A 24,101-nucleotide genomic window follows, 5' to 3' on the forward strand; every position below is an offset into this window, starting at 1 on the left:
ATTTGGAAGAAACGTTCAGCAGTCTGCGCAGATTTCGGTGGAAGCTCAACCCAAGCAAGTGCGTTTTTGGAGTACCTTCAGGAAAATTGCTCGGGTTCATCGTCAGCAACTGGGGCATTGAGGCCAACCCTGTAAAGATTTCGGCCATTACTGATATGGGGGATCCGGCCACAATCAAGGATGTGCAGAAATTAACAGGTTGCATGGCAGCCCTAGACAGGTTCATCTCCCGACTCGGGGAGAGAGGACTACCCTTCTTCAAGCTCTTGAAACGCCAAGATAAGTTCCAATGGACGGAGGAGGCCGAGCGGGCTCTGCAAGATCTAAAACATCACCTTCAGTCTCCTCCGATCCTTACAGCACCGTTGCCGGGGGAAGACCTACTACTTTATATTGCGGCAACAATTCACGTTGTCAGCAGTGCTATTGTAGTCGAGCGAGGTGAGGAAGGCTATGCATTCCGAATCCAAGGTACGGTACCCGGCCGTCCAGAAGCTTTTATATGCAATTCTAATCGCATCAAGAAAGCCGCGCCATTATTTCGATGAATACAAGATCACTGTGATTACGGACTTCCCGTTAGCGGATATTCTTCATAATCAAGATGCCACGGGACGTATATCAAAGTGGGCAGTGGAACTGGGGGCTTTGTCAATTGACTTCAAGCCACGCACTGCAATCAAGTCTCAAGCCTTAGTCGATTTTATGGCTGAATGGAGGAAGAATCAAGTTCCAACTCCAGTCGACAAGCCAGAGCACTGGACCATGTACTTTGATGGGTCCCTCAAGCTCGATGGCGGCGGCGCTGGAGTTCTGCTTATTTCTCCACGGGGCGAACAATTGAAGTACGTCCTTCAGATCCTGTGGGAGGTATGCAACAATAAAGCCGAGTATGAAGCCTTGCTTCACGGGCTTCGTTTGGCGATATCACTAGGGATCAAGTGACTACTTGCGTATGGTGACTCTCTTCTTGTCGTTCAGCAAGTCAACAAAGAGTGGGACTGCAACAAGGAGACGATGGACGCCTATGTACAGGAAGTGCGCAAGTTGGAAAACAAATTTTCTAGCCTGGAGGTTCATCATGTGCTTCGAGAGCACAATGTTGGCGCAGATATTTTATCCAAGCTGGGGTCCACACATGCTCAGGTTCCACCGAGAGTCTTTGTCCAGGAGCTCAAGCAGCCATCCATCGAGTCTTCACCACAAGTATCCACCGGTGCGGGTCCTCAACAACCCGATCGGGAGGTTATGACGCTGGGTGAGGACTGGAGATAGGCTTTTATCGACTTCATCCGGGATCAAAAGCTACCTGCGGGAATTGACGCAAGGAGCGCAGAGGCGGCACGTGTCATGCGCAGAAGTAAGGGTTTCGTCCTAGTTGACAGCAAGCTCTACCGTCGCGGTGCCCGGTCAGGCGTTCTCATGAAGTGCGTCATGAAGGAAGATGGCTATGACATACTGCGGGAGAAACACAAAGTTGTTTGCGGTAACCACGCAGCTTCGAGGATGCTGGTGGCGAAAGCATACAGGACCGGTTTCTGGTGGCCCACCGCAGTATCCGACGCGGAGGATCTAGTGCGCAGATGTCAAAACTTTCAATTCTTTGGCAAGCAGTCTCATGTCCCAGCCCACAGCCTCATCACCATAACGCCATCCTGGCCCTTTGCTTGCTGGAGCCTTGACATGATTGGGCCCTTCACAATGGCATCAGGCAGTTTCACCCATGTGTTTGTTGTTATCGATAAGTTTACCAAGTGGATCGAGTACAAGCCGATAGCCAAGCTCACACCAGATCGGGTTGTTGATTTCATCTCTGATATCTTGCATCGCTTCGGCTTCCTGAATACCATCATCACGGACCTGGAATCAAATTTCACGGCCAACCAGTTCTGGGAGTTCTATGAGAATGCATGCATCAAGGTTAAATATGTCTCTGTGGCACACCCAAGGGCCAATGGACAAGTCGAAAGGGTGAACGGCATGATCATTGACGGTCTCAAGAAGAGGCTCTATGATGAAAACAGCAAGAAGAGAGGCAAATGGATACGCGAGTTGCCACATGTCGTCTGGGGGCTTCGGACTCATTCGTCCAAAACCACAGGACAAACTCTATTCTTTCTCGTGTACGGATTTGAAGCTATCTTGCCGGCCGATATCATGTGTAAATCCCCCAAGGGTTGAAATGTACAACGAAGGCGAGGCGAACGAGGCGAGGCAATTAGAGCTCGATTCTGTTGAAGAGGCTCGCTGCACCGCTCTTGTTCAGTCAGCCCGATACCTGCAGGGGATTCGGTGATATCATGATCGCAACGTGAGAGAACGGTCATTCAGCATCGGTGACTTGGTCCTATGTCGCATTCAGGACGAATCCAGCCTACACAAGCTCAACTCAATGTGGGAGGGTCCGTTCGTCGTCAAGCAGGTTACAAGACCAGGGTCATATCGACTACAATATCCCGAGGGTCCAGATGTTCCGAACTCTTGGAACATTCAGAACCTGCGCAAGTTTTACCCATGAGAAGATGTTCGGAGATAGCTGAATCTCCAGGGGCTTAGGCGGTCTCCTTTTCTCGAATCAATTTGGAGGCTACGTGCCACAAGATTCGGGTTGTAAACTTCTCTGTGAACATACGGAGGCTACGACCACGTGTATCATTTATATAAATCGACTTCCTGTCATGAATTTTATGGAGGCTCCGGCCACGTTCATATCTTATCGACTTCATGTTTCGTCGGAAGCCTCGGCTCCATTCATATCTTCTACGAATCGACTTTCGCCGCGACCTTGGATGGTCGCTCACGACAGTAGTCGTATTTATCCCAACAGGATCGATCCGTTCGACTGGTTTATACCCAGTTTGTTGGATGGGCTCGCAGGAAGAGCTACCTCAACTACATCCTGAGTCATGGCACTCAGGGTAGTTTCTTTTTTGCCAAAAACACGGCAGTCCCGCAGCGACGCCCGCGTTCGCTCCCATCAAGTTCGATTCGTTTGTCTGGTTCCTACTTGTGGAGCGCGCTCATATGAGGAGCGACCTTGACTACATCCAGAGTCGATGCACTCTGGGTAGCTTCATTTTTTCTTTACCTTAAGCATGGTAATCCCGCGATGATGCTCGCGTTCTTTCCTAAAAGGTTAGGCCTGCCCGATCGGGTTATGGCTAACTTATTAGATGAGTTCCTACTTGGAGCTATGGCTACTTCCAGGGTCACTGCACCTAGGGTAGCGTCCACTACTTAGCCTTTAAGCCTGGATGACAATTCCGCCAAGGCGCACACAAGTGGAGTCATCAAATAAAATATGTACATAAGGAAGTAAGTACTTGTTTTTTACACCCTAATCCTGCAGTACACTTTGTACTATCTGTTCTACTACAGGTTGGGCTTCTTGGAGGTATTGGTCGAATTGGCCCTCGGCGCAATCCGCAACCATGCCCTGAGCAAATATCTCTAGTTGCGCCTCCGGCAGAAAGGACTTCACGAAGGCGAGGGCGTGGCTGACACACGCGACCGGGGCTTCGGAGAGGAACTTGACCACCTTCTGCGGGGCTCCGCAAAGTCGCTCTAGCAGGGGCCGCGGGCTCGCTTCGCCTTCTTCTGGTGGATCCACCATGTCCACCAGCTCCTGGGCGGCCCCCCCTGAGTTCCTCCAGCTCCTTTTGTTGCCGCTCATCCTTCTCGCCCAGCGTCTTGACTTGCTGAAGGCAGTCGACGAACTGTTGTTCAGTGTCGCCGATCACCTTCTGCAACCTCTCGACATCATCTGTACGGTGATACAGCAGGTTCTTCACGTCAGTAAGCAGCTCTTCTTTACACATTAAGATTTTCCTAAGTTCTGTGGTGAAGAGTTTTTCAGAATCCAGGATAAATTGATAAATGCAAGTACTCAAGGGAAGTAAGGGTAGTTTACCTTGGTGCGCTTTCTTTTATTCTCGAGCTTCCTCTCCAGAAGGCCGTTCTTCGTAATCTCCTCGGATACGCACTTATCCAGGGCAGCAAGTTCTTGGTGACCACTCACAACTGCTTTAAGTTTTTCTGATTTCTTCTGCGAGTGAGTGATCACATTCTGCACAAAAGAGGAGATTGAGTCAAAACTATTCGACAAAGCATACAAGCAGACAAGTACTCAGGTCTTACCATGGCAAAATCACATAGCTCCTTGCAAGTTCTCCTGAAGGACTTTATGTTATCGGCCGTCAGCATGGGGTCATCCACCAGGTCGATGTTGATGACGTTCTTGTACCCGGGCCCGGCCTTCAGTATTTCACGAGGACCCCCCGAGGTCCCCGCGGCTTCTTCAGGAGGTGGCAGTTGGGCACCTGCAACTACAAATGTTTTCAGCATATAGCACTTGGATCTCGGTAGCTAGCCATGGGCAGTCAGATGCTTACCTACGCCATCCGTAGGAGCGGCAACAGGGGCCCGACTTGCTCCTCGCCACCGGGTCCAGCTTCGCCTTGTTGGAGCTCGGGAGGCGGCAAGTCGGGCAGCGTCGCGTCCGCCTCGGGGGCTGGCTCCGTGGGCGTCGACCCACCAGCGGCTGATGGCTCGGGGGCTGGAGCAGCTGTGGCTGGCCCTACGCCTGAAGACTCTGCTCGGGTTGACGACCCGGGGGCTGAGGTAGTCGTGTCCGGTTTCAGCTGGAGGTTCACGGCGCTTGCAGCCCTGATGAAGTCGAGTTCGTTATTATACAAGTCGAAAAGATCGGAATATTTATTATGCAACCAGATGCAAACTTACAGTGTAGACTTCTTTTTGACGGCCTTTTTCACCCGCATGGCCCGTTGCAGAGTTTCCGTTGCTGGCGGCGGGGTTTGACCAGCTGGTGGCATGGTCCCCGCCACGGCAACAGTAACGGCCGTGGTGGCAGATGGAGCTGCTCCCATCTCTTCGGGCTCGGACCTGGGTGCAGAGGCGGTAGGACTACAAGTGGCCACTGTTAGCATGTAACAATATCGATGTTTAGCAATTCAACAAAGCAGCAAACAATTACCTGGAAGATTCGATTTCCTGCGCGTTTCGCTTGCGCACTACCCGACGACCCTGCGGCACCAGAGGCAGAGCTTCGGCCAACTCCACGGCTGGCCCGGAGGAGTTGTCCTTTCTCGCCTCCCCTTCGGTTTCTGTCTCCGCTAGGGGGCTTTCGTCCTCCGTGGACTCGCTGCTGTGCCGGGCTGCAGCTGCTCGAGCCCTCTTCGCTTCGGCAGCGGCGCTGGGGAGCAGGTGGTCTGGCCGAGGGATGTCAGGCTGTGGCGGGTAGCTACGGTACAATTTCGTGTGTCCCTGCAGAAATTTCTCAGTTAGTAATGGCATAACAGAGGTTGCTGCCAACAAAAAGTAGTCGAATACTCACCGGTTTGGGCGGACTTCATGCGGAAAACAATCCAAGCACGTAAGGCACGGCGTCCACGTCCAGCAGCACCCGCTTGACTCGGAGGAGTGCGGCGTCGTCTGACAATTCCTCTGCGCACATGCAAGACGGGTCTTCAGCGCCTGTGTACTCATATCCAAGTTTGTGGTGCTGTTGTATCAGCTGGACGCGGTGTTTGAAAAAGGAAAATATGACGGATGCGCCGGTCACTCCCGTCATCTTATGTGCTTCTATGATGTCTAACAGTTCCTCGACTTGATCCATGTCCCCTCTGGAAAGTTCAATATTCCACTCCGGCCTCACTACAGGTGGATTGTTTGATTTTGCTGGGAGTTGGGGGGCATGGTTTTCGGTATAGAACCAGTGATTCTTCCACCCGGGAAGGTTGGAGGGAAATTTGTATGATAAGTACTTGTCGCCGGCCTGCTGACACAGTTAGATGCCGGCGCCCCCTACAACAGAAAGTTTTTTCAAGGTGGGTTGTGGTTTGATGCGGAAGAGGAAGCGGAAAAGATCCCAGTGGTGTTTGATTCCGAGGAAGGCTTCACAGAAGTGGATAAAAATCGAAATGTGGCAAATAGAGTTTGGGTTGAGGTGATGGAGCTCAAGCCCGTAATAATAAAGAAGGCCGCGGAAGAAAGAACAATGGGGGAGGGCCAATCCCCTTTCGGCAAAATGGTAAAATGTGACGATTTCGTCAACATTTTCCATGAGGAAAGGTTCATGGAATGAGGGGCGCCAATTGACAAAATTCTTGTCTTGGAGCAATCCCTCGGAAACTAGCCTATTGAGATCGTTCAGGGAGCACTTACTGTGGGTCCACTCCTCAGTCGGCGGCTGTGTCTCCTTCTTCTTCCCTTCCTTCTCTGATTTCTTGGGTGCCATCTCTGGATCCGCTCGCCACGAGTTGCTCGGGGGCTGCGGGGAGAGGGGCTAAGAGATCTGGGGGAATTGGGATTTCTTCGGGAAGAGGATGGCGGAGCGTGGCTCTATTTGGGGATTCTTGCGGCTCTTGGCAAATCACAGATTGGAAGCACAGTTTTTTCTTGGCAGTTACTGCGGGGTTAAATAACCAGCGGTTGGGGTAAAAGTTCTACTGTTTCAAAGGAGAGGAGTCGTTTCAGGGAATATTCGGAAGATGAGAGGTTATTTGGTGGATTGTTTAGACAAAATATTCGATTAATTATTTTTTCAGGGTTAATTATCCTGAAAAAGGGGGTTTTCGAATTCATGATCTAATTTCCATCATTTGTACCATCATATTGCTAATTTACCATGTCGACATTTTTAGCCTGCATGCCACGGTTTTTGGATCCTTATCTCCAATTTTGAGGGATTTGGATTCAAGGCTCGGGTGCTACGGGGTACGTGGCATCGACTACTTATTTTTTTAAATTCGTTTGAAAAAGTGAGTAAGGAAGATTCAAGACTAAAGTGACCCTCAGCCTGATTCTTCGATTCAACCTAAAGCTCGGGGGCTACTCCATATGAAGTGAGATTTTTCAATCGCACACCATATCAGAAATAAAATTTGGGGCATGAGCACCTCATAGCTTCGATGCAGCCAAGTAAGTACTCGAAGAAGGATTTCAAGACGGAGCTTTAAAGAAGACGAAGACTACTTCGAAAGTACTCGATAAGCCTGCAGTACTCAGCTACGAAGAGCTCGGGGGCTTGTCAGACCCGGGCCACGGGACTGTGTACATAACATAGTTTAAAGAGGTTTAAGAGATTAAACCCATCTTATCTCTTATTTATCTCGTTTATCTCTTATTTATCCCGTTTAAGTAGGAGATAGAGCTAACCGATACAGAAGGAATCTACCCGAGACATGTTCTGGTACGATTCCTTAGCTGGTGTTGGTTAGTATCTTTGTAACCCTAACCTCTCGGATATATAAGGGAGAGCAGGGACCCCTCTCAAAACAAGATCTCTAGATCATTCTACACCAAAGATAATACAAATCACCATAAAGGACGTAGAATATTACGCATCTTGTGGCCCGAACCTGTCTAAGTTTTGTGTTCCTTGCACCTTCAAGTTCCTGATCTCGGCGTCTCCTCACCAAAACTTACCACCTTAGGTATATCCCACGGTGGGCAGCCGGTAAAACACAGACAGTTCGGGCCGCAAGATGCGTAATACCCTACATCCTGTATAGTGATTTGTATTGCCTTTGGTGTAGAATGATCTGGAGATCTTGTTTTGAGAGGGTCCCTGCCCTCCCTTATATATCCGGGAGGTCAGGGTTACAAGAATACTAACCAATACCAGCTAAGGAATCGTACCAGAACATATCTCGTACCAGAACATATCTCCTACTTAAACGAGATAAATAAGAAATAAACAAGATAAATAAGAGATAAGACGGACTTAATCTCTTAAACCTCTTTTAAACTACGTTATGTACATAGTCCCGTGGCCCCGGATTTGATAGGAGGTCCAAAAATATTTCCCAGGCCCCTCCTGAGGGCCTCTTCGCGAATAAGAAACTTTTCTTATTCGCGAAGAGGCCCCTGACGCGGCATCCCGCCCGTCCAACGGGCGGGAGGTCCCCGGAGGGGCATCCCGCCCTCCCAACGGGCGGGACGTGCCCCCCCCCACCCCCACTATTTAAGCCTCCACCCACCCCCAAATTCCCATATTATTCAGCAAAAATCAAGAAAAAAAAGAAAGGGAGGAGAGGAAGCGGCGAAGTCCTGTTCACACGTCGGTTTGGAGATATATTCTCGTTGTAGTCGTATAATTATCAATTGTTTTTAGGAATATTTGTTAGGGTAGTTATATTTTGAATAGTTTTTAGTATTTTCAATAGCTTTTAGAAATATTTGTTAGGGTAGTTCTACTTTGAATAGTTTTTAGTATTTTCAATAGTTTTTAGATATATTTCTTAGGGTAGTGATATTTTGAATAGTTTTTAGTATTTTCAATAGTTTTTAGGAATATTTCTTAGGGTAGTTATATTTTGAGGAGTTTTTAGTATTTTCAATAATTTTTAGGAATGTTTCTTAGGGTAGTTATATTTTGAGGAGTTTTTAGTATTTTCAATAGTTTTTAGATATATTTCTTAGGTTAGTTATATTTTGAATAATTTTTAGTATTTTCAATAGTTTTTAGGAATATTTCTTAGGTTAGTTATATTTTGAGGAGTTTTTAGTATTTTCAATAGTTGTTAGAAATATTTCTTAGGGTAGTTATATTTTGAATAGTTTTTAGTATTTTTAATAGTTTTTAGATATATTTCTTAGGATAGTTATATTTTGAATAGTTTGTAATATTTCAATAGTTTTTAGGAATATTTCTTAGGGTAGTTATATTTTGAATAGTTTTAGTATTTTCAATAGTTTTTAAAATATTTATTAGGGTAGTTATATTTTGAATAGTTTTTAGTATTTTCAATAGTTTTTAGAAATATTTCTTAGGGTAGTTATATTTTGAATAGTTTTTAGTATTTTCAATTTTTTGTAGGAATATGTCTTAGTGTAGTTATATTTTTCATGCAGATATGGCGCAGACACCGGAGCTCCTTGACGCGAACACCGACGAACGGAACAGGTCATACGTGGCAGCGGTGGAGGGGCAGCAGCTTCACGAGTTGCGCCCTCGTGTAGCAAAGGATTTGTTGCACCTGGACGACCGCTGGCTTGACAGGTGATACTTTGTATTTTTTTAGGGAATGAATGTATAGCTTGTACAACAATTGTAACCACAATGCAAAATATACAGGTTACGTGAGGCTTGTTTGCTGCCACTCGCACGTATGCTTCAGGCCGGCGACGGCCAAGACGGTGGCGCCAAGAAGCGGATGCAGCTGGACCGCTCTCTACTTGCGGCGTTGGCGGACAGGTGGCGTCCGCAGACGCACACGTTCCACTTGCCATGCGGGGAGATGACCCCCATGTTGCAGGATGTGTCGTACCTGCTCGGGCTTCCCATTGCAGGTGAAACTGTTGGCCCGGTTGCCGTGCCACCTACCTGGAGGGCGGAGCTTCAGGAGCGGTTTGCTCCAGTGAACCCACCACATTTTTTGGACGTACCTGACCCGTCTGGCCCCGCCAAGAGTTGGGTAATACAATATAGGGTACGTACAATTATTTTTAATTAATTTAATTGAATCATATATGACTACCTCTAAGCATTGAAGAAATATATTTCAGGCTCAGGATCTCCACCCTCTGGCTGGGCAGTACGAGGTGTCGCGCTGCGTAGAGGCATATCTATTATGGTTGTTCGGCTAGACTCTTTTCTGCAACTCTAGCGGCAATTATGTGGACAAGGTTCTCATCCAGTACGTGCGCGCGATTGCGGATGCGGAGCCGGGCCAGGTATCTGGGTGGAGCTGGGGATCGGCAGTGCTTGCTGCCATGTATCGAGGCCTTTGCCAGGCCTGTTTCAAGATGGAGAGGACCACCGTCATCACAGGCTGTCCACTTCTGCTATAGCTATGGTCATACGAGCGATTCGCCATAGCACGCCCCCTAATCAGCGAGGAGCCTTATCCGCCTGAGATGTATGTGATGTGGCACGAGGATAGCCACACAATGGGTTCGCTTTGGACCGATCGACGGGTAAGCTCTTTAATTTACTGTTGTACGTTTCTGTATATGCAAAGTACCGACGCAGTTGTGTAATTTTGCAGATGAGCTGGGCACATCGGCAGGTCCGAAAAGCATACCCGCAGTTCGTGTCCGAATTTGATCAGATGCGGCCACAGGATGTCATCTGGACCTCGTACACTGCTGCGGCTGTCCAGTCACGTGCGCCGCACGGGTTGTCCTCCCTCTACACGCATGACGAGGCATACTGGCCCACAAAGGCGAACCTAGTGTTCGATATTGTCGTGGAGCCGTACTGCGTCGAGCGAGTGATGAGGCAGTTTGGGCGATGACAACACTTTCCTCTCCTACCTTGAGCGTTCCAGGCCGTGCCGCGCAGCGTACACGAGTAAGTTTGTGATAACTTGTTTTGTATTAATTATATAATCGTTATCATAAAATAATGTTGTCTTTTAAATGTTTGCAACAGATATTTGCGCAGGGGATATCATGCCAACGAGGTCAACTGGGTTGTCAAGCTGCAGGAGTACGTAGGAGGGTGGCTAGACGCACCTGACGATGAGTGGGACGAGCCGCATCCACACACGGAGGCGTCTTACGGCGCATAACTCCGCTGGTACCTCACTCGCACGCGTCCGTACGTCACTCTTTCATGTATTGATGACGCGGAGCATCAGCACCAGCCGACCATCTCGGACACGTATCCCTTGTACCGTGATCAGGCGCAGCGTGGCACGGTACATCATCGCAACTTCAATTATTAAATCTTTTTTTATAAAAAATCGATAACAATATTACTCTGCTTCCCATTACGTATGCAGATCGATCTGATCAACTGCGCGGAGGTCGAAGCTACATCTCAGATCATGTTGCTTGAACGTGGAGTACGTGTACCGGACGCACGGTACAAAGATAGCTTTCTTAAGATTCAAGACAACTTGACACGAGCGTTACATGCACTGACGTGTCGCAGCAGAGACGACATGGGGGCCTCCAGTTCATCTCATGTGTCCGCCCACATGTACACAGCTGGCCCATCGACCTCTGCAGCACCGCACGCAGCGTCCAGCGGTACTGCCGCTAGTTCGAGCTGTAAGTTCTTTATAATTGCCATTTCGATCAATTTTGATTTACACGACTAATTTCATTTATTTTTATAGTCATACACTCGACGGCAATGGGACCTCCTCCTACAAGAATAGAGCCTCAGACGTTTGGCGCCTATGCTCCATGAACGTCTCTCCCGTCGGGTTCAACGCCAGCTGCTCCGTACTCTCAGGGCTATACTCAGCGCCTATGCTCCACGAACGTCTCTCCCGTCGGGTTCGACTCCAGCTGCTCCGTACTCTCAGGGCTATACTCAGCATGCACGGTCCCAGGATGACCCGTTAACGCTAGCAGCTCCTCCGCCTCGTCCTCACCGTGCTCCAGATGCATTCACGTACTCGGAGGGCCACATACGCCGACGGCCTAGGACTAGGGGGAGGACGAAGAGAGCGCGAGGTCCGGGACAGGCGGGGTAGATACTCCTGATTCGGTGTACTCTGTATATTTAAACTGTTTTTGTACGATACTATTTTATTTTTAATGGGTTGATGTATCGTACTATCGTAATATTTGGATTCTACGTTGCAAAACGTTATCGTTTAACCATCTTCATATGAGTTTTAGATACAATAATCTTCTTCGTAAAATTGAATTAAAATTTTATATGTATACAAAAGAGTATGGCGAATAAATTTTGTATTTAAAAAAGTATGAATTTGAAATAATATGTAAAATAAGAATTCGAACAGAAAATAAGAAAATGGGATGCCTCCCGCCCGTTAGGCGGGCGGGATGCCTAGGGACCTCTTCGCGAATAAGAAACTTTTCTTATTCGTGAAGAGGCCCTCGAGAGGGGCCTGGGAAAAAATTTCGGACCTCCCGCCCGTTGGATGGGCAAGAGGTCACCGGCCCCACGCCTCCCGCCCGTTGATCGGCGGGAGGCACCCATTTTCGAAAGTTTTCAAAACGGTACTCCTTTTCCAAATTTAATTTTTTAACCTTTTTTTAAAAAAACTCCAGCCTAGTATATATCCCAGGCTGACTGAGCAGTCTCCCTTGCACTGATCATTTCTAAAATTTCAGAAAGTAACCGCATGCTCCTGACGGGAAGGAGCCAGGAAACCAAAAAAAGAGAGAAGAATGAACGCAATCTAGCGCTGTAAATATTCTCAGCAACCTGCCTCGATCCGTTGGTACAGCCTAATCCGTTTTCACACTCGCACTCTGCTTCGCTTTGCACAGCGTTTTCACCATCCCCTTGCAGATCTTGCAGAACCAGAGGAGGTTCATCAGCGAGAGCACCGGCGGCACCGTCAGGATGCTGTAGAACCCCAGCGGGAACACCGACCTCACCTGGGGGGCACAAACAAAACACCACCACAACGTCGACTCGTTTCCTTTTTCATAAGGCTGAAGAAGAACATGTGCTTAGGTTGATGACTTGTTGGAGGGGTGGTCACTTACCTGATCGAAGTGAAGGTACATGTGGGTGAAGAAGTAGACGAACAGTATGATCCGAGCAACCTGCAACATCAGACATCGGAGGAGGAGCAATCACACAGATGAACGGGCATGAATCCCTGCTGCTTTACACAGAGAAGCTTTGCCAAAAAAAAAAAAGGAGAGAGGGGAAGTTCAGAAGTGAAAGAGGCTAACAGGCCGTACCAGCCATCCGACAAACAGAGCCAGTCCATTGTACAGGTAGAGCTTAGAATCCTTCCGGCCAGCACGATCCAGATACCTGCAGGAAAAGCAAGGCACAGTTCGGATCGAATTGGTAAACCATGATGCCTGAAGAATGCATTTGTACCTAGAGATCAACTAACACTGTCTGGAACTGAAGGTTACCATCTAAGGTTTACAAAGGGAGTCGTCGCTTCAGTGAAGAGGACCATGAGGATATAGACGTGTCCCTTGCCGCTCAGCAGGGCGAGAGAGATCGCGTACATGGAGAGCCCATGGTGCAGGAGCTGAAGAATTGTGCCACCAGAACGAATTCATAGCAGGAAAGGAAGAGTAAAAAAATCAGAAAAAAATACATGACTTTAGTGACTCTATACGGTGATATAAACTTGCTTACGTATTCCTTTCCTCCTAGGCGAGGGAAGTACCAGAGGATCATCGCCAAGTCTGTCAAGAAGTAGCCAAGAGAAACCTACGGAATGAAGAAAAAAAACACAAGTCAAAACACAGTGGATTTAACATCATCGAGCGCACATTTCTCATGAACCAGTTTGGGACATCTCGGAGCATGTATCTGTTGTGCGCGGTGCGCCATTCAGGCGCGAACTTACCCCAAACATAGCATCGGATAGCCATGACCTCCTGTCTATCACGATGGCACGATGAGCGTCCTCGCTGATGAGGCCAGACATGACCAGCAGGTAGAAGGAGACCGCCGCCGCAGCCAGTGCGTGGAACGTAGAGAATCCCCTGGAATGCGGCGAGAGATGCATGCACAGTTAGCAATTTAGCATGCAAAGGAGTATGAAGAATTAGGTGAAAGGTAGCGGCGGCTCTAAGAATCTCTTCTGACCTATTGTTCCACTCGACTTTGTGCATCTCGTTTAGCCCGTCGTAGCCCTTGAAGCACCGAGAGCTAACTCGGCGAGTCAAGTCGTATACCTGGTAGAATACAGCAGCAACAGTTATTTTTTCTTTTGCAAAATATAGAACAGCCTACTAGTGCTTAGTGTAGAAAAAGAAGTGAGTTGAAGCAAAATCGGGAAAATATTTCGCTTTCCAGGAACGGAAAAATCTTAAAGCTGTCATCGAGCGAAGCGCTGCACGCTTGCGAAAAATTTCTTTTTGACGGTCAGTGGTCTAACATTGAAAATACGAGCAGATACAGGAGGGGATGATGGAGAGATGACTTACGGCTCCGCACATGGCGACGCCGGCCAGGACCGAGGCCGGCCACAGGATCCGCTCGTCGGGCCCGAAACCCACGTCCATGATGCCTCCTTCGCTCGCTCGCTCGCTATTCGATCGGTCTCTCACACGAGCAAGCAAGCGAGGCACGCACGCACGCAGAGCTCGGCGGGTGCGATCTGTCGGAGAAGAAGACGGCGGCGGCTCTACCGGCCGGGTCGCGGAACCAGCCGACCGCCGAGAAACCAGCCTGGTTTCTCTTGTGAAAGGCGACGATCCAGCGGGGTTGGCAGTCGATCGAGGCGCCCCGGCTCGTGACGGTGCTGGGAGCGAGTTTATTTGCTTCGCGTCCCGCCCGGGTGCGGCGGCGGTCTTATGTAACGGGCGCCGGCCGCGCGGCCCGAAGACGACTCCACCACCACGTCTGTGGATCGGGTCCGAGTGCAACAACGCCTCTTCTTTTCTTTTTCTTTTTCTTTTCTTTTTTCTTCTTCCGGGGCGAGTCGCGACACACGGGACGGGACTGGACCGGTGGAACAAAAAAGGTCTCCGCTTTTCGTTAACCACAAGAAGGAAGTAATGCGATGCACTGGAACCCGATTTTTTTTTTGAAACTCACTGGAGCCCGATTTGACCCGCCGCGCACGATTTTTTCTCCCCCGTAACGGAATTAGCACGGAGTAGCGCAGTACGCTGCGGAGTCAAGTCAGTCGGCCCGTCGCCCGTCAGTGTCAGAAAAGGTGGTGCGGCCCGGCCCGGCCGGCTCCGAGCTGTGAAACGAGTCCCGTGTCCACGGGAGGCGGAGACCGACGAGCACGCCACAGCGCAACTAGTTCACCGGCGCCTACCGTGCATCGTACGTACGTAGACAATGGCGGTCCCCCACCCACGGTCTTGGGTGCGCAAGCGCTAATCCGGCTGCTTAATGTAATGACCTCATACAGTCCTACGCTCCTAACCTGCTCACCAGTCCAGCCAAGAAGAGGAGCCCCTCTGTGTCAACATTTGAGTTAGTATTTCAACATTTTTTTCCCCTCACTGCTCTTAGATCGGGCTAGTGCATGTAGACAAAACTAGCCCGGTGTGGCGTTCTGGACGCGTCCGCGACACTATAGGTTGTGGTTGGTTCACCGAAATGTAACGTGATTTGATTACTCAGCGTTAAAAGATTACGTTATCGTGGTTTGTTTTAGTCCTCTCGTAACGAGCCCTATCGTTAACAGATACCAGCCTTCACAAAACCGATACCGCTTCAAACCTAACGTTATTAGGGAGGGATCCAATTCGTCATCGTCTTCGAGTTTTCGCTCGAGGCTACGCGGACTCCGCGCCTCCATCTCTGCCTGCGCCGCCGCACGGCAGAGGACAACTTCATCCGTCTCATCTGGCGACCTTTTGGCTATCTATTAATTATATCCTCCCCACTCATCTTCGCCTAAGAAAATCATCTTCCTCCAGCCTAGATCTGAGGAAGAAGAGCATTGCTAGATCTAACAAAAGCACAAGGCAGCAGGATGAAGAGCATGAAGGCTCCGTACCCAGGAACAGCAATGCGCTCATGGTCAGAGCGATGCTTTGCTCTAGCTTGGTTCGCTTGATCTTGCTCCAGATGGAAGTTGCTGGGCCACGCAGATTGGATTTTTTTTCTGCATTTGATCATGCATGTACGTTGTTTGCATCAAAATTTGATAATTTTATAGCCAACGGATAAAATATGGAAGGAAGCCGACGATTTAGTATCAAGGAAGAACATGATCGGTCAAGAAAGTTTTATTAGCAAGGACTCTACGATGAAAAATTAGAGTCCATGTATCTTAATATTTCCTTTTGTTTAGATATTTCTTGTTAGGCTAATTTTGTTTACTACTGTATCAAATATCTCTCGATCAATACAATACAATTTTCGGCACATCGCCACCCTCTTTTCCGAGATTTTCATCACCGGCGGAACTTGGCACGAGACATGGGGCCGCATCGCTTTGTTCTCCAGCGAAGGGGTAAGTCGTCAGTTCAACCAGCCCTGGCAATTGTACTGGCTACAGTGGTGCTGTTCAAGGCTGCATGGTTTCGATCTCTTGGATTCCTCTCTTTCGGATTGCCTACCAGACTTATAAGTCTTGTAAGGCTGTATCGTTCAACCTCTTACTTGATCTTATAGAATCACAGTTATCTTGATCTTGTTTAGATCTATCAATTTATATCTTTGAAATCTGTTGCTTAGCTGCTTGTAGAAGATTGATTCTTTTATTGTAAGCATCAATTTAGTCCTTATTAACCGATGATTTCTTATCTTGATCTTATTTAAGTGTTTACTGCATCGTTTATCTTGTCGCAGCTACGTAGTTATCATCCTACTACCACGACTGGGAGGCGCACGCCAAGGTCTGCGGCGCGGCGCGCGAGCACAGGTACGTACGGCTGCGGCGTCGCACGGACCAAGGAGCCTGCTCATCGTCTAATGTTCTTTGTTCACAGGCAGGACGGCTTCTTGACCCGCAGGGCATTCCGCGACGCCCTGGCACGGCAGCCCATGAACGTGGCCACGGTGGCCCTGCACCGCCTCGCGCTGCCGTCCCAGGCCGGTGAGCACGGCAGAGCCGACGGCGCCTCTGGTCTCGGCCTGGACACCAAGGACCTGAATCTCTCAATGCCGGTGGTGAGAGCAGATGGCGGTTCGGGCAGTGGCGGCGGCTTCGCCCGCAGTCCGTTCAGGCGGAGTAACCATCGAGTTGGCTGCGTCGCCGGCGCGGGCACACGTCCCGAGCTCCCGCTGCGGGGTTCGCTGAGCAGACTGGTGGTCGAGGCGGCGGCTCGCGCGCACGCCGTGGCCAACCAGCACGCGTGGGAGCGCTGCCGGGAGTATCTAATAAACGCAGAGAAGGGGCGGTAGACTGGTGGGGATCGAGATGGCGTCGTGGTCAACGTTCGTGTTGTTCTTGTCATGCGTCTCCGTTGATTCATCAGGAGTCGTGCTGCCGCAGTGCCACCGGCGGCGGCGTGGCGGCCGGGTGGTGCCGCGGCGACGAGAACACAGCGTTTGGTCTCCAAGTTTGTCGTCATTGGTTTCCGGTGTTCGTCTTCGTGTTATCCGCGTCTCGTGATTGAGTAGCCTGCGGCATGTACTCGATTTTTTTATCGAATACGCAAGACATGTGTATCTTTTGATTAAGATTTTTCTTAATTAAGAAAAAAATCCGGTCTTAAACATTCGTAAATATCTACAACCACGAAGAAACAATCTGGCCACAGAACCATAAGTACTTAAACTTCAAACCTCCAACCGAGGAACACAACAAACAAAAAAAAGAAAGAATTAAGAAAAAAAGCATAAAAGACTAAGCTTCAAACTTCTTCTACGTCCTTCCTTTAATCTTGCTTTGGTCTTATGCATTAATAAAAATTCTCACATCAACTCTCTTCTTAGAAACTTTTGATGTAAGAATCGTCGACGGTCATGTGCTGTCCGATCACCTTGTGATTTAGAAACTGCACTGAGTCGATCTGTTCTACTACGCAAACAGATTAGGCACCTCCATTGCTCCAAGCTAACCAAGGTGTTGCCATCAAGGACTCCCATACGACACCTCAAGAGGAGAGCAACACGATGTAGGATCTGTCCCTATAGGTTGAGCTCCTCATGGTAACGCCTTCAAGAAGGAAACATGCCCATAACACCGTCATCACCGGTAGTTGAGAACCAATCTAGACTTTCGCCCGAGAACTTGCGCATTAAAGCAGCAATGCACGGTGACCCCTAGCAGCTCCACCAGCATACCCATAGAGCGCCCAACGGATCCTAGATGGGAGAGCGGCAATCTGAGGCAAGCCCCCACGGCGGCGGCCACCGGAGGCGAAAGACATCTTCCACCCTAACCTCGCGCTGCGGCCGCCACCGCCTGGTTGCCCGCCGCCGTCGCCGTTTCCGCAGGCGCGCAGCACGGCGCCCCAGGTCACAGGATAGAAGAAGTTTCACACAACGCGCAAGTGCGCCTCGGTATGCACCAAATGCAAGATTACACACAAGAAGAACAACCGAGAAAGACGTTGGTCAATGGCCCGACATAGCGGATTACTCGCTTACTAATAAGCAACCAAGCTTCTTTGCTCCGGCGTCAATCCAAAGTTCGCCCTGCTGTTTGATTAGAGCAACGACCTGGCTTGCTTGAGTTGAGACCCGTCGAAAGATAGGTGCATTACGCTCTTTCCAAATTTCCCAGGTAACTAGTGCGAACAGTCTATCGAACCCTTTTTTCTTGCCGCCCGACCAGCTGTGACCAGGAGACGCCACCATTCTTGCAAGGAGAGGTTGGCCATGTGGGCTGGTAGCTCATCTACTGGAGTACGAACGGTGTCGCGGCGCGCACGATTATTGAGACCGCGCACATTCCATGAGAGGATGATTAATGTGTTATCCATGGACGTCGGCAACGAGGCGCACGGGCGAGCTTGCGCATCAAGCAGCAGCAGCTTGCCGCCGGAGCCGAGACGGCGAGCGGGCAGTGACGGGGAATAACTCCCGAACATGTTCGGGAGCATGTACTCTATTAGTTTATTGTTTGATTTCAGTTTCAAAATTTTGTTAAAACGAATTTATAAGTTGGGAATTGCTACCATGAACCTACTTGTTATGCGTCTCAGTTAAAAAAAAATGAGATAAACGAGGTTGAAGGTGAAAGATTGGAAATGCTAGCGTCGCTCGTGCGTGCGAGGTGCTCCGAGTGGCAACTTAGCTGAGGGGAAGACGGAGAAGATGAACACACTGGACCAGCTAGATCAAAGTCAGAAATTTAAGCGTACGGTGAACTTAAAATGCTCAGGTACTTAATGGACTGACCCAAAGTTTTGTTTAAGAACACAGAATCTACTTATAGAAGTGATTTGATATTTTTCAGTTCGGACTTGCCTTCCGCTGGTGTCTGTAAGCTTCCTGCACGGGCACTGACAGGTCAAAATTAGGCAACGGGCAGCGCAAAGTCCCCGGAGAACCGGCCAAAATTTAGCAGTCGAGAGCCACTGCCACGCGTGTTGGCGCCCGGGTCTGACCGTTTCCACGCCCCGGGCCATTTCTGCTCACTGCATGCTCTCCCTCCCGAACCTTTCTCCTCTCCCACACTCCTAGGGCGCCCGCAGCTCGCCACGACGCTCGAGGGGTCACGCTCGCCCATGCGCCGGGATGGCCACGGGGCTGCCAACGGCGGGGGCGGCCGGCATGCTGCCGCCGAGGAACGCCACGGCGCAGGTGACGCCGCGCGGCAACATCTCCAGCGCCGCCTCGGTGGTGTGCTACTCGCCGATGATGGTCACGGCCTACGGCATCTGGCAGGGGGTCAACCCGCTCGAGTTCTCGCTCCCGCTCTTCATCCTCCAGACGGCCATCATCGTCGCCACCACCCGCATCCTCGTGCTCCTCCTCAAGCCCATCCGCCAGCCCCGTGTCATCGCTGAGATCCTCGTGCGTAAGCCTGAGCCGATTAGGTTTTTGGTTGCTGGCATGCCGGGCGCCGGGAGACATCACTGACACTGGCCGGGATACGCCTGCTGCATTGTTGATGTGACGTGTGCGCAGGCCGGCGTGATCCTCGGGCCGTCGGTGATGGGGCAGGTGGAGGTCTGGGCGACCACGGTGTTCCCGTTGCGGAGCCTGCTGACGCTGGAGACGGTGGCGCACCTCGGCCTCCTCTACTTCCTCTTCCTCGTCGGCCTCGAGATGGACGTCAACGTCATCAAGCGGTCGGGGACGAAGGCGCTCATCATCGCCGTGGCGGGGATGGCGCTGCCGTTCTGCATCGGCACGGCCACGTCCTTCATCTTCCGGCACCAGGTGTCCAAGAACGTGCACCAGGCCTCCTTCCTGCTCTTCCTCGGCGTCGCGCTCTCCGTGACGGCGTTCCCGGTGCTGGCGCGCATCCTCGCCGAGATCAAGCTGCTCAACTCGGACCTCGGCCGCATCGCCATGTCCGCCGCCATCGTCAACGACATGTGCGCCTGGATCCTGCTCGCGCTCGCCATCGCCATCTCCGAGGTGAACAGCTCCGCCTTCTCCTCCCTGTGGGTGCTCCTCGCCGGGGTGGTCTTCGTGCTCGTCTGCTTCTACGCCGTGCGCCCGCTCATGTGGTGGATCGTGCGCCGCGTCCCCGAGGGCGAGACCATCAGCGACGTGCACGTCACGCTTATACTCACCGGCGTCATGATCGCCGGCGTCTGCACCGACGCCATCGGCATCCACTCCGTGTTCGGCGCCTTCGTCTACGGGCTGGTCATACCCAGCGGCCAGCTCGGCGTCGTGCTCATCGAGAAGCTCGAGGACTTCGTCACGGGGCTGCTGCTCCCGCTCTTCTTCGCCATCAGTGGCCTCCGCACCAACGTCACCCGGGTGCGCGACCCCGTCACCGTGGGCCTCCTCGTGCTCGTGTTCACCATGGCCAGCTTCGCCAAGATCATGGGCACCATCCTCATCGCTATCTCCTACACCATGACATTCCGCGACGGCGTCGCCCTCGGCTTCCTCATGAACACCAGGGGGCTCGTCGAGATGATCGTGCTTAACATCGGAAGGGACAAGGAGGTCAGTAACCAGCAACTGTTTATGAACTGTCACTGCATGATCGGAAGAAGGGCCTCTGGTTGAACCAACAAATTGACCAATGCAAACCAGGTGCTGGACGATGAGTCGTTCGCGGTGATGGTGCTGGTGTCGGTGGCGATGACGGCGCTGGTGACGCCGGTGGTGACGACGGTGTACCGGCCGGCGCGGCGGCTGGTCGGGTACAAGCGGCGCAACCTGCAGCGCTCCAAGCACGACGCGGAGCTGCGCATGCTGGCGTGCGTGCACACCACCCGCAACGTGCCGTCCATCATCTCGCTGCTGGAGCTGTCCAACCCCACGAAGCGCTCCCCCATCTTCATCTACGCGCTGCACCTGGTGGAGCTCACCGGGCGCGCCTCCAACATGCTCGCCGCCCACCACTCGGCCTCCAACCAGAGCCGCAACGCCGGCTCGGCGTCCAGCGACCACATCTTCAACGCGTTCGAGAACTACGAGGAGAGCGTGGGCGGCGTGTCCATCCAGGCGCTGACGGCGGTGTCGCCGTACCAGACGATGCACGAGGACGTGTCGGTGCTGGCGGAGGACAAGCACGTGTCCCTGATCGTGCTCCCGTTCCACAAGCAGCAGACGGTGGACGGCGGCATGGAGCCCATCAACGCCTCCCTCCGGGGCTTCAACGAGAGCATCCTCACGTCGGCGCCGTGCTCGGTGGGCATCCTGGTGGACCGCGGCCTCAGCGCCGCGGCGGCGCGCATGGCGAGCGTGCACCACGTGGCGCTGCTCTTCTTCGGCGGGCCCGACGACCGCGAGGGGCTCGCGTACGCGTGGCGGATGGTGGAGCACCCGGGCGTGTGCCTCACGATCGTGCGGTTCATCCCGCCGGACTACAAGGCCCCCGCGCTGGCGCCGCCGCAGCACATGGCGCCCCGCGGGGCGCCCGCGTCCAACGTCCACGCGCGCGCCATCACCATCGTCCCCGACGCCGCCAAGAGCGAGCGGCAGATGGACGAGGAGTACCTGAACGAGTTCCGGACGCGCAACATCGGGAACGACGCCATCCTGTACATGGAGCAGGTGGTGGCCAACAGCGAGGAGACGCTGGCGGCCATCCGGGACCTGGACAGCGCGCACGAGCTGTACATCGTCGGCAGGCACCCGGGCGAGGAAGGGTCGGCGCTGACGTCGGCGCTGGCGGAGTGGATGGAGTCGCCGGAGCTGGGGCCCATCGGCGACCTGCTGGTGTCGTCCGAGTTCTCTAAGATGGTGTCCGTGCTGGTGATGCAGCAGTACGTGATCACCACGCCGCAGCCGGCGGTGGGGCCGGCCGTGCCCGTGACGGACGACCCCGTCCGGCAGTACGTGACCAACGCCAACCAGCGGACAGCCGTGACGGGCCGCGGCGGGTGGGGAGGCAGCGCCGCGGACTTCTGACCTGTGGCCGCCGCACGCGCACGCGCACGCGCAGGTTGGTCGATTCGTCGATAGAAGGTTAACGTTTCTAGGGGCTTTCTATTCTTTTTCTTTTTTTGTTGGCGACACGTTTATAGCCAGGGACTGGGATTGATGGTTGTTATGTGTACAATTCTAGCTGATCGCTTCTGTCTGATTTGTAGCTCTTTTCTGATTCATCTGTCCCTCCACTAGGATGAGAGATGACTACGTGACAATTTGCCTAACTGATGCTCGTTGATTAATTTCACAAAATTGTCAGGAACAATGCCCATGCTAGTTTTAGGCTTTTAGCACTAGCAGCCCTTCGTGTATGTTTGTTTTCATGTTGGATCGGGGCTAATCACTTAAGCTAATGTTTCCATAATCCATTACTTGCACGAGTTCTTTAAGCAAGAGCTCCATCGTTCTGAACGAACAAAAGCGTGGCCGCTGATTCGAATTTCCACAATTCCTCCGGCCACCCGCAACTGACTTGCCACCTGAATCTGCCGCCGCCATCCCATGGCCAGCCTCGACCACACGGGTGGTTTGCTTCCTGAGTTAGGCCTCGTTCGGTTCGGCCTGGAATGCAGTTAGTTCTATCCGGATCGGCCTGGCCCGGTTTGAAAACGGGTCTGATCCGGAACAAGCATTCATTTAGGTCTGGTTCGGAATGGAAACTATGGAAATTGATTCATCCGGACTTTTTCTCCCCCTCCTCGGCCCGGAACAGAACCCCAACTCATTAGATCTGAATAAATCCTCAGTGGTAACCCCTTGCATGGCGTCTTCAGGGGAGGCTGTGACGCGACATGAGGAGGTGGCCTGGTGGCGCGAGTCCGGCGGAGGCGGAGGCGGGCGACCTGTGGCCGAGCCTCGAGGAGGATGAGCAGCAGCTGCTGGATGAGAACAACTTGGCGGAGTGATGGTATTTCTTAACGTTCACGAATAAATCCACAAGCGTATGGATATACCGCTATAGCACTTCACCTGGAGAGTATTCAGGGTATCGTAAATTTCTCAAGGAACGGAGGTGTAACGGTTTTCTATCTAGTTTACCCCCGAAGAACAAGAGATAAATTGGCCTAGGTAGTGTGGCTGTCTTACAGATAGAGTTTCTAGGAAGATAAATTTGGTTGCTAGGCGCGTACTTTGGGCACCGTTTCACACCTGGTTTGCCATACGACTGCGACCTACAGCTTTACGCGAATCCGGACGTGGAGGACTATGAAGGATGGACAGGGCTAGCACCCACCTGCCGCCTACCTCACGGACCGTGGGAACAAGGCAAACAAGGGCAATCTATAGCCTAAACACCATGTTAACGCTATCGATTGCTACTCTAGCTTTGCTCAGGAACATCCGTCTCTATCAGGAGTTCTTAACTAGAGCATCCGCTATAAGAATGGACAATGAACCCACATTTAGCAATGAAAGCTTAACTTAACCAGAGAACTCATCACCGTAGATGAACTCGGATACCTACTCAAATAAATCGTATCCGTCGAGGTACAAGATAGAAGAGATGCCGATACATCCGGCTCTTCTCCACAGTTCTCCTCACACGCTCCTTATCCTAATACTACAAAAATAGCGTCCCTCTGCTCTCTTCTTCTTCACTTGTGGTGTGTGTTGTGAGGGGCTCTCCTCCTCCTCCTCCATATATTGCTTGGATAGGTCGGTTCCCACCATCTCTTGGTATGGAAACATTGGCAATCGTCCTTGCGAGAGCGCGGGAGGGCTTCCCGCCAAATCTGAGCGTGCTGCGGCCGACCCCAGGTGGGGCTTCTCTAGCACCGCCTTTCTCTGAGTTGCTGATAGGTGGGCCTTGATGTTGATCCTTGGTGATTCCCGCGTCTTTGACTCAGTTTGCTCTGGCATGTAGGCCCTTCTATCCTTGTGTGACATAGGATGAGATTTTCTGTGCATTCTTCTACATTCTATGCGCGTTTTCTCTTAGTGTTCGCTCATGGGTGCCTGCATATCATGATTCACTGAAACTTATGAAAATAGTTAGAGTTGAATCCCTACCTCTAGGTTTGGTGGTTATTTAGTGCTGAATGATGCAGAGGTTGACGGTCGAATTTGATATTTAAGCATCACCAACATGGAGACGCTCCATGCTCCTGGTTGTGGGTTACAATCAATGACGAATATAGCATACAACCACATAGGGTCTAAAGTCTTCTTCTTCCTCTTCACCCACCTCCTCTCTCTCTCTTATTCTTCTCGGTCCCCCTTGTTCCAATGGATGTTGCAACCAGTAGGGGGGCTCAAG

The 24,101-nt window shown here is 51.4% G+C and overlaps 2 protein-coding genes across 2 annotated transcripts; one reads left to right on the forward strand and one right to left on the reverse strand.

Annotated features, from left to right (window-relative positions):
- Nucleotides 1-12,110: 12,110 nt before the first annotated feature.
- LOC112887574 (transmembrane protein 56-B) lies at nt 12,111-14,147 on the reverse strand. The gene is made up of 8 exons (XM_025953770.1): nt 13,852-14,147; nt 13,511-13,599; nt 13,269-13,407; nt 13,055-13,129; nt 12,823-12,944; nt 12,640-12,715; nt 12,439-12,498; nt 12,111-12,327 (listed from the first exon to the last, which is right to left on the reverse strand). The coding sequence occupies exons 1-8, from the start codon at nt 13,927-13,929 to the stop codon at nt 12,175-12,177; spliced, it is 792 nt and encodes a 263-aa protein (XP_025809555.1). The 5' UTR covers nt 13,930-14,147; the 3' UTR covers nt 12,111-12,174.
- A 4,871-nt stretch (nt 14,148-19,018) lies between these two features.
- Nucleotides 19,019-21,823, forward strand: LOC112885276 (cation/H(+) antiporter 15-like). Its single transcript, XM_025950931.1, has 3 exons — nt 19,019-19,297; nt 19,412-20,410; nt 20,501-21,823. The coding sequence occupies exons 1-3, from the start codon at nt 19,019-19,021 to the stop codon at nt 21,821-21,823; spliced, it is 2,601 nt and encodes an 866-aa protein (XP_025806716.1).
- Nucleotides 21,824-24,101: the final 2,278 nt, after the last annotated feature.

This window comes from Panicum hallii, chromosome 3 (genome assembly GCF_002211085.1).
Source record: "Panicum hallii strain FIL2 chromosome 3, PHallii_v3.1, whole genome shotgun sequence".
Taxonomy (NCBI): domain Eukaryota; kingdom Viridiplantae; phylum Streptophyta; class Magnoliopsida; order Poales; family Poaceae; genus Panicum; species Panicum hallii.

What these genes read in the sequence shown, in the direction of transcription:
- LOC112887574 (XM_025953770.1), bottom strand. Translation starts at nt 13,929, where the DNA reads ATGGACGTGGGTTTCGGGCCCGACGAGCGGATCCTGTGGCCGGCCTCG. An exon ending in AAAGTCGAGTGGAACAATAG is followed by an intron (nt 13,408 to 13,510) that starts GTCAGAAGAGAT and finishes GCCGCATTCCAG; the next exon opens with GGGATTCTCTACGTTCCACG. An exon ending in TATCCGATGCTATGTTTGGG is followed by an intron (nt 13,130 to 13,268) that starts GTAAGTTCGCGC and finishes TTCATTCCGTAG; the next exon opens with GTTTCTCTTGGCTACTTCTT.
- LOC112885276 (XM_025950931.1), top strand. Translation starts at nt 19,019, where the DNA reads ATGGCCACGGGGCTGCCAACGGCGGGGGCGGCCGGCATGCTGCCGCCG. An exon ending in GTGTCATCGCTGAGATCCTC is followed by an intron (nt 19,298 to 19,411) that starts GTGCGTAAGCCT and finishes ACGTGTGCGCAG; the next exon opens with GCCGGCGTGATCCTCGGGCC. An exon ending in ACATCGGAAGGGACAAGGAG is followed by an intron (nt 20,411 to 20,500) that starts GTCAGTAACCAG and finishes AATGCAAACCAG; the next exon opens with GTGCTGGACGATGAGTCGTT.